Source organism: Vipera berus (assembly GCF_964194415.1).
Source record: "Vipera berus genome assembly, chromosome: 1".
NCBI classification, from domain to species: domain Eukaryota; kingdom Metazoa; phylum Chordata; class Lepidosauria; order Squamata; family Viperidae; genus Vipera; species Vipera berus.
The window spans coordinates 338,966,073-338,981,777 of record NC_138202.1 but is presented as its reverse complement, the minus strand read 5'-3'; the positions used below and the strand labels follow the sequence as shown (position 1 = coordinate 338,981,777).

Below are 15,705 nucleotides of genomic sequence, written 5' to 3'. Positions count from 1 at the left end.
GCTGAAGTCTAGCTTGTAGGATTTTAAGCATGACTTTACTAGCATGAGAAATGAGTGCAATGGTGCGATAGTTTGAACATTCTTTGGCACTGCCTTTCTTTGGAATTGGAATGTAAACTGATCTTTTCCAATCCTGTGGCCACTGTTGAGTTTTCCAAATTTGCTGGCAAATTGAGTGTAGCACTTTTACTGCACTGTCTTTTAAGATTTTGAATAGCTCAGCTGGAATACTGTCACCTCCACTAGCTTTGTTGTTGCTCAGCTTTTCTAAGGCCCACTTCACCTCACATTCTAGGATGTCTGGCTCGAGGTCAGTGACCACCTCATTGTGATTATCTGGGACGTTAAGCTCATTCTTGTATAGTTCTTCTGTGTAATTTTGCCACCTCTTCTTAATCTCTTCTGCCTCTGTTAGGTCCCTGCCATTTTGGTCCTTTATCATGCCCATTTTTGCATGAAACGTTCCCTTCATCTCTCCAATTTTCTTGAAAAGATCTCTGGTCCTCCCTATTCTATTGTTTTCTTCTATTTCTTTGCACTGTTCATTTAAGAAGGCATTCTTATCTCTTCTAGCTATTCTCTGGAATTCTGCATTCAATTGGGCATATCTATGTTTTTCTCCCTTGCCTTTCGCTTCCCTCCTTTCCTCAGCTATTTGCAAAGCTTCCTCAGACAGCCATTTTGCTTTCTTGCATTTCTTTTTCTTTGGGATGGTTTTGGTTGCTTCCTGTTGTACAATGTCGCGAACCTCTGTCCATAGTTCTTCAGGCACTCTGTCTATCAGATCTAATTCCTTAAATCTATTTGTCACCTCTACTGTATATTCAACAGGGATATGATTTAATTCATACCTGAGTGGCCTAGTGCTTTTCCCTACTTTCTTCAGTTTAAGCCTAAACTTTGCAAGGAGAAGCTCATGGTCTGAGCCACAGTCAGCTCCTGGTCTTGTTTTTACCGACTGTATAGAGCTTCTCCATCTTTGGCTGCAGAGCATATAGTCAATCTGATTTCTGTGTTGACCGTCTGGTGATGTCCATGTGTAGAGCCGTCTCTTGGGTTGTTGGAAAAGAGTGTTTGCTATGACCATCGTATTCTCTTGACAAAATTCTATCAGCCTGTGCCCTGCTTCATTTTGTACTCCAAGGCCAAACTTGCCTGTTATTCCAGTTATCTTTTGGCTTCCTACTTTAGCATTCCAATCCCCCATGATGATAAGGACATCATTTTTTGGTGTTACTTCTATAAGGTGCTGTAGGGTTTCATAGAACCGGTCAATTTCATCCTCTTCAGCACTGGTGGTTGGGGCATAGACTTGGACTACTGTGATATTGAATGGTTTGCCTTGGATTCGAACTGAGATCATTCTGTCATTTTGAGGATTGTATCCCAGTATTGATTTTCCTACTCTTTTATTGACTATGAAGGCTACTCCATTTCTTCTGAGGGATTCTTGCCCGCAGTAGTATACCTGATGGTCATCTGAATTAAATTCACCCATTCCTGTCCATTTTAGTTCGCTGATACCTAAGATGTCGATGTTCAGTCTTGTCATCTCTTGTTTGACCACGTCCAGCTTGCCTTGATTCATGGATCTTACATTCCAGGTTCCTATGGAGAAAAAATCTTTACAGCATCGGACTTTCCTTTCACCACCAGACATATCCACAGCTGAGCGTCCTTTCGGCTTTGGCCCAGTCGCTTCATTCTTTCTGGCGCTACTAGTACTAGCCCTCTGCTCTTCCCCAGTAGCATATTGGACGCCTTCCGACCTGAGGGGCTCATCTTCCAGCGTCATATCGTTTTGCCTTTTGGTACTGTCCATAGGGTTTTCATGGCAAAGATACTGGAGTGGGTTGCCATTTCCTTCTCCAGTGGATCACGTTTTGTCAGAACTCTCAGCTATGACCTGTCCGTCTTGGGTGGCCCTGCACGGCATAGCTCATAGCTTCATTGAATTACGCAAGCCCCTTCGCCACGACAAGGCAGTAATCCATGAAGGGGTATTAGAAACTGACTCTATTGATATTATTATAATACCAGAAAAATGTGATGAAGATGTCTATATTTAATTGTATTAACAGTAACAAGAATTGTATTTTCCCAATGTGGAAAAATGCATGCTACTGGAAGAAGAGAGGATCAAAGAAGCACTGGATGGTGTAGTATTGGAACTAGACTGAGAATGTTAATATGTACTACTGAATTATCAATGGACCCAGACAACACATTGTTTATTAAGTACTCATGATTGCAAAATTAGAAAATTAATAAAATATGTATTTAAAAAAATTCAAAAAGAAACTGCAAGATGACTCTCACTAGATTCATCAGCAAATTTGATGCTGTTTCCTTAAAAGAGAGGAAAAGTAGAATTTAAATCTACTAAAGAATAATAAATAGTAAAGAATAATAATAATTGTATGGATTTCTCTCCCATTCCAGGTGTTATTCTTTATAGCTTTCTTATAGTGGCTGTTATAATTCTTTTTGATTCCTAATGTGTTCATCCTTGGACTCTTGCCTTCTCTGCTCACTTGCTTATACATTTTCCTTTACATTTTCTGGAGATCCATTTAGGCAATATCTAAAAGTTCAACACATTGACAAAGTGGTTCCTCACAGTAGATTTTTGTTGCAAGACTTTGGGATTTGCTATGTTTGCCTGACTTGGCTGCAGCCTATCTCAGCCCTGATAGTAACAGCTAGTTCTAACTGTGATGCTCTGTCCAGAAAGAAATCATCTATGGTCCACTAGCTAGATAATAATTTGTCTTCAATTCCAAGCTAAATAATTAATTTTGCTATCAGTGGTCTTTGGGACAGGCTGATCCAGGTTTACAAGCTGAGCTTGGGCATTGTGACATCACCTGGGGGGTTTGCCTAGAGGCCTTTAAAGGATAGTCAAGGGCAGCTGGACACAGACTCCATGAAAGCAGGACATGACCAAGGAGGGGCAGGGCTCGGAGCAGCTTCCTGCACCAACATGCATCCCAGGTCCTGGGGAAAAGATCTTACAGGATTTTCAGATCCTGGTGCAGAAGGTGGGGGGGAGGCCTGAGGTTCTTCTTATTGGGGAAACCCTGGAAGGCAAGGACATTCATAAGATGATGTCCACTTTTGTTAAGGACTTGTTTTCTGCCCCTTGTCACCCAGTCCACCCTGCCGAAGCTTTGAAGGAGCCTTGTGTCACCTGCCCTTTTGGTGGCAAGCAATGCCAGCTTATCTTCTTTCTATGCCGTGCCTCCTGCATGAAGGGCAAGGAGACTGAGCTGAGGAAAGTTTTGCAGCAGGTGAAGAAGTATGTCCAGAAATCCCCCTGTGCCTTAGTAGGAATCATTATGGAACCCAAGAAAGGGGAGGCCGAGGAAGCCCGGGTCCACCTGCTTCGACTGTTGCGCGGCATCTTCCCAAAGGCCTCACCACAGAAACGGGGCAAACAGCCAGCTACCAAACGAGATCAGGACCAGGCAGGGTCATTGGAATTGGAAGAAGTGGAGGTGGAAGCAGAGATCTACATCCCAGGCTATCCTCGGGGTAACTTGGCCATCATGAAGGCAGCCTGTCGTGCTTCGGAAGCCCTGAGCAGAGGTGGGAGACTACACTAAGAATAGGCTACTTTTTTCCCAGTGGGTGGGTATATTTATTTTTGGTCTTGTGCAGGGGTCCCCCATACCTGGACCTTAGACCATCACTGGTCTGCGGAATGCCCAGAAACTGGGCAGTGCAAATAAGTGAAGCCCCATCCATGGGAGGCAGGCAGCCTGCAAAACCACGCCTCCTCCGGTACATGGAAAAAACTCTTTCCATGGAACTGGTCGTTGATGCCCAAAAGGTTGGGGGCTGATGTCCTAGTGCTTCAAGAAATAGGAGGACAGTAAGACCATGATGTCCCTAGAAGAGGCAGAGGAGCTTGTATTTTTGTCTCCTTATCAGCAACCTAACCCATATATATGCTAAGGTAAACGTAAAGTTTCCCCCGCACATGCGTGCTAGTCGTTTCCGACTCTAGGGGCCGGTGCTCATCTCCGTTTCAAAGCCGAAGAGCCAGCGCTTGTCCAAGGACGTCTCCGTGGTCATGTGGCTGGCATGACTAGACACCAAAGGCGCACGGAACGCTGTTACCTTCCTACCGTAGTGGTCCCTATTTTTCTACTTGCATTTTTACGTGCTTTCAAACTGCTAGAAGCTGGGACGAGTAACAGGCGCCCACTCTGTTATGCGGCACTCGGGATTCGACCTGCCAAACTGCTGACCTTCTGATCAACAAGCTCAGCGTCCTAACCCACTGAGCCACTTGTTACTATTTTTAAAGTAGGCATAATTTTCAGTGGTTAGCCACAAAATATGGATGATATGGTCTGGGATGTTCCTAGGGATCACAGCCATCCCTGGCCATAGCATTGACAGCAGGTAGGGTTTTTAAACTGTCATCTCAATTGTATGAGGCCTGGCAAGAATCGTTTGCAGTCTTCTTTTAGTTTGGAAATGCTGTTTACAGCTTTGGCAACTCTTTTGGACTAAAAGTAATGGGGATATAAGACATAATGCAGTTTCTTTGGTTTGTCTTAGCAAGATATGTGAATCCAGCATATGTAGCTTGTAAAATATGATTTATGGCTCCATCTTACATGTGAACCAGACTGCTAAGTCTTGTCAAACAAACCCTAGTGTGATATGAACCATATTTGTGTATGTGTGCACGCACACTTAAAAAGTGAACTTCCTGATCCTTATGGCTTTACGGATGAACTTATAAACATCTTGGTGGTGTTTGTTAAAAATCTCCAAAATGAAAAAAAGGTTTGGAAGGAGTTTCAGAATCTGTACTCTATGATTAGCCAAGTCTATAGAAATAGATGCAACATTCCCTTCATTTGCAAAATTTATACATTGCCTAATCTGGATTAACGATTTTTAAAAAAACAAAAATTGCAAAAGGTCCAAACAACATCTGATCTCTGAGGCTATTATCATCTTTATTGGAAACCAAATGAAACCAGCTACAATAGAAGACCTATTCAATGCAGCATGCAGCAAGCATAACTTGTGTGCATAACAGTGTTCCCGGGATTACATTCTAGTCCACTTTTGGCAAACCTATGATAGATGTGTCAAAGGTGATACCTCATGCTTTGGGTGACATGTCAGCATTCACCAACACCCAACAACAACTCTTCTTGTTGTTAGGAGGAGAAATGTTTCTCTTGTGTGTGGGGGTGTATTGTGTGTGAATGACACACCAGCAGAGTCAAGTTAGGTATCTTCTGAATTTTTAACATGCTGAGCCCGAAAAGGTTCACCATCAGTGGTCTAGTCTTTTTCCTCCTGCTTTTCCAATGTGCAATAATTGATAGGTGGCTAATACCATCAAAGCAGCTGAGATTTGTTAACGTAAGAGTCACCTTGTAGGGGACAGGAATAAATAAACAAGCGCTCTCACTAATCTGGGAACCACTGTTTCCATCTAAGCCAGCTTCATTCCTAGCATGTCAATTTGTATCTTTTGGCATTCGGCCTACCCCACCTCCCAATTGGGACTTCATTCTCCAATACGCCTTTTCTTTAAATGTTGTAAAGTTAGAACCATCCACTCAATTCAGTTAACCAGAGAATTCCTGTGCAGGTTTTCCGGAGGAGGTCACTAAGGATCCCCTACCCGTTGCAGGTTCTTCCTGGGCTGTCATTGTCATGAGAGGTATTTTGGGGACCTTGTGCATCATCGGCATGGCATCTGTTGCAGGATGGTACCTCTACCAGCAAGGCATGATCCCACCTGACATGATCCCTGCAGGTCTGCTTGCTTTCATTTGAGGTGAGTGTGCGTAGTTTTAGACCTTATGGTCAAGAAAAACATAAGTGTAGCTTCAAGGGAGGGGATTTATTTGGATTGTCTTTGTTAACCCTTTGGATAGTCCAGACAAGAAGCAGCGTAACAATGAATACTAGTTCTATCTTTATTATAATGTTACATTAACAGAATCTTGCAAGTCAGATAATATTTCTTCCATCCTTTACTTTTTCTCCCTGGAAAACCAGAGAAGGCTCCTTCTGAAACACTTCCCACATCCTTTCTGCTTCTGTGAGTTCAGATACCTTTTGCATAATAGTCTACTCTGTGACTCTTTCTTCTGTCTCCCAATGTCATTCCCACATACCTTTACAGTCAACTACTGTACCCTTTTCATGCATTATATATAGTTGTCGAGAATATATTCATCACATTTGTGAGTTTAGTAGGGGGTCCCTTGTGTGCAGAATATTAGCACAAATGGTTGCTTTTTATGTTTCTGAGACTTAAGACCATGTATTTTAAATAAGGATGTAGAAAAGTGATTTGCATTGATGTTCCAGTTTTTGATGGGGGAAGAGGATCTCTGGGGAGAAGGGAACATAGTGAGATTTGTTCCCAAGATTGTTTTGTTTTGTTCATTGTTAATACTGAGTTAGGGAAAAAGGAATTAAGGAAAGTCTATAAAGAGGGGAGATGTTTCTAGCGAGGAAATGTTCCTTGACAGAAACACTAGTTGCAAATCCAGTGACAGTTGCCATGAAACCTTTTGAAACTATGAACCTGGTCTTTCTGGGAGCATATTCCCATCTCCAGTTTAATTCACCATAAACCTGAGTAGTTTTCTCCTTTCTGGTATTCGCCTGCATGTTTGTTTGGATTTGTTTGTCCACATCCAGCCTGTAACCCAGTTTAGACAACAATCAACAGAACTAAAGCTTCCTTGGAATTAGATAGTAAGGGGCAGTAGAGCTGTGGGTCATCAGCCTCCTGATGTCCCCGTCCCCAAGCATCTAATGATTTCCTCCAGTGCTTTTAGGTTAATGTAACAGTATTAATACAATGTTGGATACCACAGGTAACAAGGTAGAACTCTTGACGATCATTATAGGTTAATATCCTAGATATCAAACAATAGTTTCCCTGCATTATCTCCTGGACACATCTTGAATGGAGGACTGAAGCCACTGCAAAATAATCTCCCCAAGGCCCTTTCCCACTACTTAGTCTAGGTCAGGGGTAGGCAACCTTGGCTCTTTTATGACTCGTGGACTTCAACTCCCAGAATTCCTGAGCCAGTGCTGGCTCAGGAATTCTGGGTGATGAAGTCCACAAGTCATAAAAGAGCCAAGGTTGCCTACCCCTGGTCTAGTTGTTGGAAAAAATAATAAACAAAAATTATGCTTGCATTTTTATTCATTGTTGAAATGGTGCAATATACCAGCATTTTAACATATTCCATAAATCGCAAAAATGCTTTTTCATGAGGCAACTGGACTGTCTTGCTTTTCTTTGAAGACATTTTGCTTCTCATCCAAGAAGCTTCTTCAGCTCTGACTGGATGGTGGGGAATGGAAAGATTTATATTCCTTACAGACAGCTAGTTATTTGCATTCTTTTAGCACTCTTATTCCATAAATCTAAAACTAGTATCTATTGTTCAATCCAGTCTATATAAAAAAAGTTGTCCTAGTTTTAAACAAGACAGAAAAACATGTACATTGTCAGACTTTCCTCCCTGCAGTCTTTGCTGAAAACAGTTAAATCAAAGAACGAGTATTTAAGAGTTTTTATTAATGTTTATTAGAAACAAAGATTTAGATAGACTGCAACCTACGAATCCCAGCAAGTAGTGTACCCTGCTTTCGGCTGATATTCCTTTATATAGAGAGGATTTGGGCCAGGTGTGTGCGTATTTTTGAGTTGACTAGTCCCTGCAGTTTTCTTGGCAAGGCTTCAGAAATGGTTTGCCATTGTCTCCATTTTGGAGCTAAGAGAGAGTGACTGTCCCAGAGTCACCTTTGTGCCTAAGACGGGACAGGAACTTACAGTCTCCCACTTTCTAATCAGTTGCTTAACTACCACACCAAATTTAGACAATTTAGAACAGTAGAATTCTCGTCTGTTTCTTTTCACACTTCCCATACAAAGGTCTGGAAGGTTGCCTCTTTTAAAACAAAGTCTACATCAGTTCACTGTTCTGATACCTCATTCCTCTCAGTGTGAGAAGTGATTCTAACAAATGACTTTATTAGAGATTTTTCCCCCCAAATCTGCTATTGACCTATAAAAAGGTTTCAGGTGAACCATGGTTGGTTAGTTCCTGTTTGAAACTTTGGGATAATATGGACCTATTATAGTGCTGTAACATCATTGAGGTAATTATTGAAAAATGAAACAAAAACATTTTTACAACATGCCAATTGCAAATATTTTCTTAATGTTTGCAAGAAAACTATTGAAATTTTAATGAATGACCAGCATTTTTGAACTGGGAAATCTTTTGCAGTGTATGATACACACTTTGAAGTCTGACTGAATTAAATATGAAGAACATCAATGTGTTTTTGGCTAATGCTTTTATTATATTTGTGAAAACATAACGCTATTGTCTGTTTTTTTTCCTTCAGATCTTGAATTCATCTGGATTTTAGCTGTCCTGCAAAATAAAACAACTGCAAGTCACACTGTGTGTGCAAATATCAGTTGTTTCATTACTCTTTACTGGGAAGGTTATCCTATCAGTCCCCAAAGACACCTAAAAACTACTATTACATATATTAGGATGGTGGACACTTTTAAAATAATTTGGGTGAATTGATCGTGCTTTGAATTTTGCGCACAGTCAACCACACCACTACTTAAAGCAACCTGATTTTTTAAAATTTCCTTCTGATCACCCATCTACTGCTGAGGCAGCCTGGTCAACTTTAGATATTCTGATACTGAAGTGATGTTTTCCCTCTCATCCTGGCTCCTGAATAGCAAAATTAAAAGTTAAAAACCAAGATGATGGGGGCCTCTGGGGTGGTGGTGAGAATCTTCTCTGATCATTCAGCCACCCTCAAAATAGCAGGCCCCTGCTTTTTGCTGCCATCTCGTGGTCGGCACGTAGGTATTTCTAATCCTTTGTTTAAAAAAAGGTTCAAAATAATTTTGATGAAACAATATTGGAACTATAATACAAGCACTGCCTCAATACACATTTTGTATGGCAATTGATGGGAGCTTTTCCTAGGAAAACAAGAAGGGTGGAACTGGATTTTCAATTTGGGAAATCACCAAGACCTAATTGTACAGGGTGGTGTGAAAGCTATCTGGACAATAGCATACAAATATTTCTCCACTTATGATTACAACCAGAATTTCAGTTGCTAAGTCATGCAGTTGTTAAATGAGTCATCACGTGACAAGAAACATACAACCATTTTTACTGTGGTCGTTAAGCAAATCATCACCGTTATTAAGCAAATCTGGCTTTCCCAAATGACTTTGCTTGTCAGAAGCCGTCTGAGGTTGCAAATTTTGATCACATGACTGCAAGACAAGTTGTAAGTCACTTTTTCCAAGTCAGGCAGCATACAAATTTGATGATGATGATAACGATGATGATGATAGTAATGAATTCCTAGTTAAACTTATTTTCTCCATATTTAAACTTTTATCACTGGCTTCTTTGGAAGAAATCAGCGAAAATGGCTTTTAATATGAGATTTTGTTTTCATTTTTTCAGTGCATGGGTGATTTTTATTTTGATGTAAGTTAAGACTTTTATGGTTCTTGTGTAAGCTACTCAGGGCTCTTCTAGTGAGAAAATGTGGCATATAAAATAAATATATCCATATTTAAATTGTTATTGTTACCTATACAGATAGATGGGGATGAATGAGAGTGAATGAATGAATAAATGATATATTTAGTTGCCATATCTATAGTTTTCAAGCTGGAGTTAAGAGGTCACTGGTGGTGTCTGAGTTACTAGAAATATGAATACATTCTAAATAGGCTGCCACATAATTAAATGTGTGAAGAATTTGCCTCTCTTACTCAAAACTTTGTGAAATTTGACAATACGAAAACATATTTGCTTGTATATGTATTTTTAAAATATATTTTGAATTTTCAGACTGTTTTCTCTCCATCAAGGAAATCATGTATGCAATGCTCTGACAATTACGACTGATTTGCCAATTGTTAAAAGTCATCATCCTGGAAATCCTGCAGAAATGATATAATATTGTGCATAATGGAAAGTATTAGGAAATTCTGATGTGCAGATTTGCATTGCCTTTTTCCCCAGATAAATTAAGTTGCTGTGGCATGTGTTTGTCATCTGATGTGATCCCAAAATATCAATGATTTTGGCACAGTCCCCAATTTGTGGGGCAAAGTAGGTAAAATGGGAATTTTGAAAGCATGTTGCAAATACTTACACTAAATGGTTCCCACTGTTTTTGACTGTAGCACGGCTTTTGACAACTATGGAATTAAACTACTTTTAAAATACTTGCAAAATATATTTTAAAAGGCAAACAGGAGGCTACTTTTTGCATCTCCTCCCCTTCAGCCTCTATGCCTACCCCAACCCAGTTTACTTCATCCTGAGATGGGATCTTTTGCATACACAAAACACTGATTTACAAACATCCTGTTTTAATTTCTAAAAAAAATCTGAGTGCTACATGAGTTTTAGAAGCAGTCTGGTAAAAATGTTTTACAGTAGAGAAAGACTGCTGTCCTTTGTTAAAAAAATTAAAGTATAAAACAGTTTTTCTCACCTTGGCAACTTTTAAAATATGTGTACTTCAACTCCCAGAATTCCCCAGTCAGCATAGTTGGTTGGAGAAGGATCACTATTGTTATGTACGGGGATGAATGAACACAAGCAGCGGCTCACTGACACCATCAGGTGGCGCTGTACTGTGACAGGATTGGCTGACTAGCGCTCGGCGGGAAAACCAGATAAAGGGGATTGGCTGCGAGCGTACCTGGCCAGGTATATAAGGGGCACAGGTAACCCCTATTGTTCAGTTCAGTACTTCCACTAATAAAGAGCTGCCATGCTGAACCCTTTGTCCGTCGTATTGCCATGCGGTCGAGAACCCACTACACAATAGTGGCGACGAAGGTGGGATCCTGTTTTTCCTGAGGAGCTGAAGTCACTAAGGATCGGATGAAAGAAGCATCTTTCCCCGAACCATCTACGGCCGGCCAAGCAAGCGCTTGCAGTCAAAGCGGAGAAACAGGACACACCATGGTGCAATTCGGACAGGTTCCACTGTTCAACACCCGTCACCCTGAGAGATGGGCTTCACACCTGAGCCAGGTAGAAGCGTTCCTGCGGGCTAACCGGATCACCGACGATACTCAAAAAGCAGCAGCCCTGACCTGTTTGAGTGGCCCAGCGATCCACGATCTGGCCGTTAACCTGTGTGCGCCGACAGCGATCGAGACTGTGTCGTACAAGGACATCGTAGAGAAGCTGAACAATCACTTTAAGCCGTGAATGTTTGAACTGGCTTGGCGAGGTCAGTTCGAGCAGCGGTGCCAACGGCCAGGTGAGTCGGCTTCTGAATTTATCGCAGCCCTGCGGGAAGCCGCTCACCTCTGCAAATTTAGCAACCTAGAAGACAGGCTGCGAGATCACATGGTGTGTGGGCTCCAGGACAAACAGCTGCAGCAGCGACTATATGCCCAACCGACTATCACACTCCAAGATGCTCAGGATGAGATCTTGGCCAGCAAAGCCGCTGGTGGAGCAGTCAACGCGACCCATCAAGCCCGACCCAGCAGCCCAGGTGGTTCCATTCATTTCGGAGAGGCTGCGAAGTGCGGAAGCGGGGACACGTTGGAGGAGGCTGAGATTGATGTATTACATCAAAAGCAAGGGAGACATCAAATGTGGCACGACAACAATGGAAGCCAGCGGAAGTCCACAATGGCCAACAAATGTACCAAATGTACCGGCTGCAGCTGCAGAGAAACCGTCCAAAAGTGTGCCAGTTGTGGAGGAAATCATCCGAGAGCGACCTGCCGATTCCGAACTGCAAAGTGTCAGTCCTGCGGCAAGACGGGACACATTGCAGCCATCTGCTGGAATCACACACGGGACAGCCTGTATGAACTTCAATCGATGGACGCGTTGCCAAAAGGTACTGAGTCCCCTCAGCTCACCTCTACCAATTTTTTTGAGAGTAGGAGGACCATGTCTCACACGGAGATCCACCGGGTACTCACACCAAAAATCAAACTGGAGGTCCGTTTGCAAGGTGTACCTTGCAAGATGGAACTCGACTCCGGGTCCGCAGTCTCCATAATTTCTTATGAGACATTTAAAGCAGTTTGCGGCTGGAACAAACGGTGGGCCCCATTGAAGCCCACCAGCATTCAGTTATCTGATTTCCAGCATGCCCCTATTAAGGTTAAGGGGGAGGCCACCATGTTAGTGGGGTTCAAAGACTTCCAGGGTCCCTTGGATGTCCTGGTAGCCGAGGGCCAGAGGACCAGTTTAGTGGGGCTGAATTGGTTTGGGGCTCTGGGAATAGGGATCTCAGGGATCCATAACACCCAGTCCAAAAGCCTCGAATCCATCTGCAAAATGTTTGCAGACGTATTCGATGGCAAGCTCGGCAAATACACAGGGCCCCCCATAAAATTTAAGTTGAACCCTAATGTCCTTCCCGTGAGAATTAAGGCCCGAAGAGTCCCCTTCACTCTCAAGCACAAGATTGAGAGCGAATTGGACGAATTAGTGGACCAAGGGGTGTTACAACCAGTAGAAGGGGGAGAGTGGGAGACTCCAAGCTAACGGGGAGGTTAGAATTTGTGCAGATTATAAGTCTACAGTGAACCGGGCCCTGAATCCGCATGCTTGCCCAGTTCCGACGGTAAGACACGTTCTCTCCTCACTCCAGGATGGTGCCATCTTTGCCAAGCTCGATCTGGCGCAGGCGTATCAGCAACTCCCGGTTACCAGGGAGACGGCAGACGCTCAGACAATTGTAACACACAGAGGAGATTTCAGAGTTAACCGTTTGCAGTTCGGTGTCTCTGTAGCTCCTGGAATTTTTCAGGAGGTGATGGAGAGGATTCTGAAGAGCATACCTGGAGTATGCCCTTACTTTGATGATGTCCTTATCGCTGGAGATTCTGAAGAGGTCCTGGCTGACAGGCTGCAGGCTGTTTTAAGCAGATTCCGCTCTGCAGGGTTAAATCTAAAAAAGGACAAATGCAGCATTGGAGTGGCATCCACTGAATTCCTTGGGTTCAGAATTGATGCCAAAGGAATTCACCCTACTGATTCCAAGGTAAGAGCAATTAAGATGGCTCCAACCCCTAAAAACAAAGCTGAATTGAAAGCTTTCCTGGGGTTACTTAATTTTTATCATGCTTTCTTGCCCCACAAAGCAGCAATTGCTGAGCTTTACACAGGCTCTTAGACAAGAAAACTCCTTGGAATTGGACCAAGGTCCACGAGCATAGTTTCTGAAATCTAAAAGGCCTATTGTCCTGTAATTCAACTGTCACACACTTTATAGAAAATAAACCCATCTGCATCGCATGTGATGCATCCCCCTATGGGGTGGGTGCTGTCCTAAGTCACATGGAGGACAACGGGGAGCAGAGACCCATTGCTTATTACTCCCGAACACTGTCAACAGCAGAGAGGAACTATGCCCAAATAGATAAGGAAGCCCTGGCAATAGTGACGGGAGTAAAAAAATTTCATGACTACGTATATGGCAGGGAATTCACTATTTTCACGGGTCACTACACAATAACTATTGTACTGTAATGCAGCTACACAGTTACTTTGTATTTTTACAATTAACATTAGGCGAACAACCAGGGAGCAAAAATAACAGAATAACAGAGTTGGAAAGGGACCTCGAAGGCCTTCTAGACCAACCCCCTGCTCAAGCAGGAGACCCTACCATTTCAGGCAAATGGTTGTCTAATCTCTTCTTATGGGTGGACGGAGCACCCACAACTTCTGAAGGGAACCCTGAATGGTATCCTAAACAAAGGGAGTGCTGTGAAAACATTGCAAGCACTTGGAAGAGTCAGGGCTTTTTTTGTCATAGAACGCTCAGAACGGAGTTCCCGGCACCTTTTTTGGATGGAACCTTGTAGGGTAGGCAAGGCAGGTTGTATGACATGTGTGAGTTCCGGCACCTTTTTCTTTTACAAAAAAAGCACTGGGAAGAGTCATTGCATTCATTGCGCTATGCAAATAAAACATGGAAGATCGGGAATGACCAAGGCCTGGGCTAGCAGAGTCATAAGAGTGAATTAGCCGCTTCTTGAAAAGTGGAGGGGAGAAAGCCACATATTCTAAATAAAGCGTGAAAATGGGACTTAAAATTAAGCACCAGTAGGCTCTGCCCCGCCCCCTCCCATAAAGCCTAACACAACCTCACCATAGTGGTGGTAGGGTGGACGGTATAAGCCTGCTACGTTGGCCAACACGACTCTGGCCTGGAAAAATACTGCCTACTCCAGTTCATGCTGGAAATGATCGGCGGAAAAAGGAGGAGCCGCCCTCTGGACGCTATAAAGGATGACAGCGGGATGACCACGGTGGATCTGAAGGGAGCATGGAAAGTGCTGATCCAGAGTGGCCGAGGGTGGCGCACGTCTGAATAGTTGACCACGACGAGGTTCTGGGGTTGAATTGCTCTGCACAATCTTTTCAAATATTGTATGCTTTAATTAACGTTTGCGATCTGGGGCTTCAACCAATAAAAACAAGCCAAACTGCGCTTGCATCGAAGAATCCACCCAGCGTGCGGAAAACAATATAGTAATTGGATCTATTCCCCATGATTCCTAGGGAAGACTTCTAAGGACGCTGTTCCTTTAAGGCAGGGGTCTTCAAACTTGGCCCTTTTGTGACTTGTGGACTTCAACTCCCAGAATTCCTCAGCCAGCATGGCTGGCTGAGGAATTCTGGGAGTTGAAGTCCACACGTCACAAAAGGGCCAAGTTTGAAGACCCCTGCTTTAAGGCGAGGCTGTGTTTCAGGCATCCAGACAAAAGCCTTCGAAGAGGGCTTTCCCCCTCCACCTCTCGCCAATTCCCCGGACGAAGCGATAAGCTCCTATTGGCCAAGCAAGGCGGGACATAATAACGGCGACCAAAGATGGCGGCGGGACTAATGCTTAATGCCGCGCTCCTTTCTTGCGCTTACATAACGCGACCTTTCTATTTCTTGCCCGCGCGCGGCGCAACCTACCTGAAGAAAAAAAAACCTAATTTGAATGTCGCCCTTTCTAGCCAATGAGGTTGTGCGATGTTCAGCACTGAACCAATCACCGCGCGCGGAAAAACACAGGGACCGAAAAAGTGGGCAGTGTTAAAAATATACATATATATCGGAGGGGGGGGGTGATTTGCGCGCGCACAGAGAGCGTGAAGAAGGGAGGGGGGGGGCTGAGCGAAAGAGGCTGAGGGGCTTGCCGGCTTCGCCCTCCCGCGAGGAAGCAAGAAGGGGATTTCTCCCGCCATTTTTTCCAGCGCTGCTCCTGGACCGACTTCTCCCTCGTCTCGGTGATGGCGCCGCTGCTGGGCCGCAAACCTTTCCCGCTGGCTAAGCCGCTGCCGCCGGGGGAGCCGCCGGGGGAGCGCTTCGTCATTACCCACACGCAGGAGGCCTTCCGCTCCAGCGAGTATCCGATCTGGACGGTGGCGAGAACTATGCGCGGAGGGTTGGGGAGGGGGGGAGGGGACTTTTGTTTTTCAGTCACAGTGCAGTGGGGGATGGGCGAGAGGCAGCGAAGGAGCGTCGCTCTCTTTTCTTCTCTGTCTTGGCGACTTGAACTCGAATCGGAAACGTAGAGCAGTTGAAGGCCTTCGTTTGCTTTCTTGACTCCCGGTCTCTTTGTTCCCTTTTTCTCTTTATTTCCCCCTCCCCCTTC

At 43.8% G+C, this 15,705-nt stretch overlaps 1 protein-coding gene across 2 annotated transcripts in view; it reads left to right on the top strand.

Moving 5' to 3' along the window:
- The first annotated feature begins 15,205 nt into the window (after window positions 1–15,205).
- The window catches only part of BAZ1B (bromodomain adjacent to zinc finger domain 1B), a 38,215-nt gene continuing 37,715 nt past the window's right edge, over window positions 15,206–15,705 (top strand). For both annotated transcript variants that reach the window (XM_081317090.1, XM_081317089.1), the window contains exon 1: window positions 15,206–15,456. In XM_081317090.1, coding sequence (XP_081173216.1) covers window positions 15,341–15,456 — 116 coding nt within the window. In that variant the 5' untranslated portion in view covers window positions 15,206–15,340. The remainder of the gene's footprint in view (window positions 15,457–15,705) is intronic.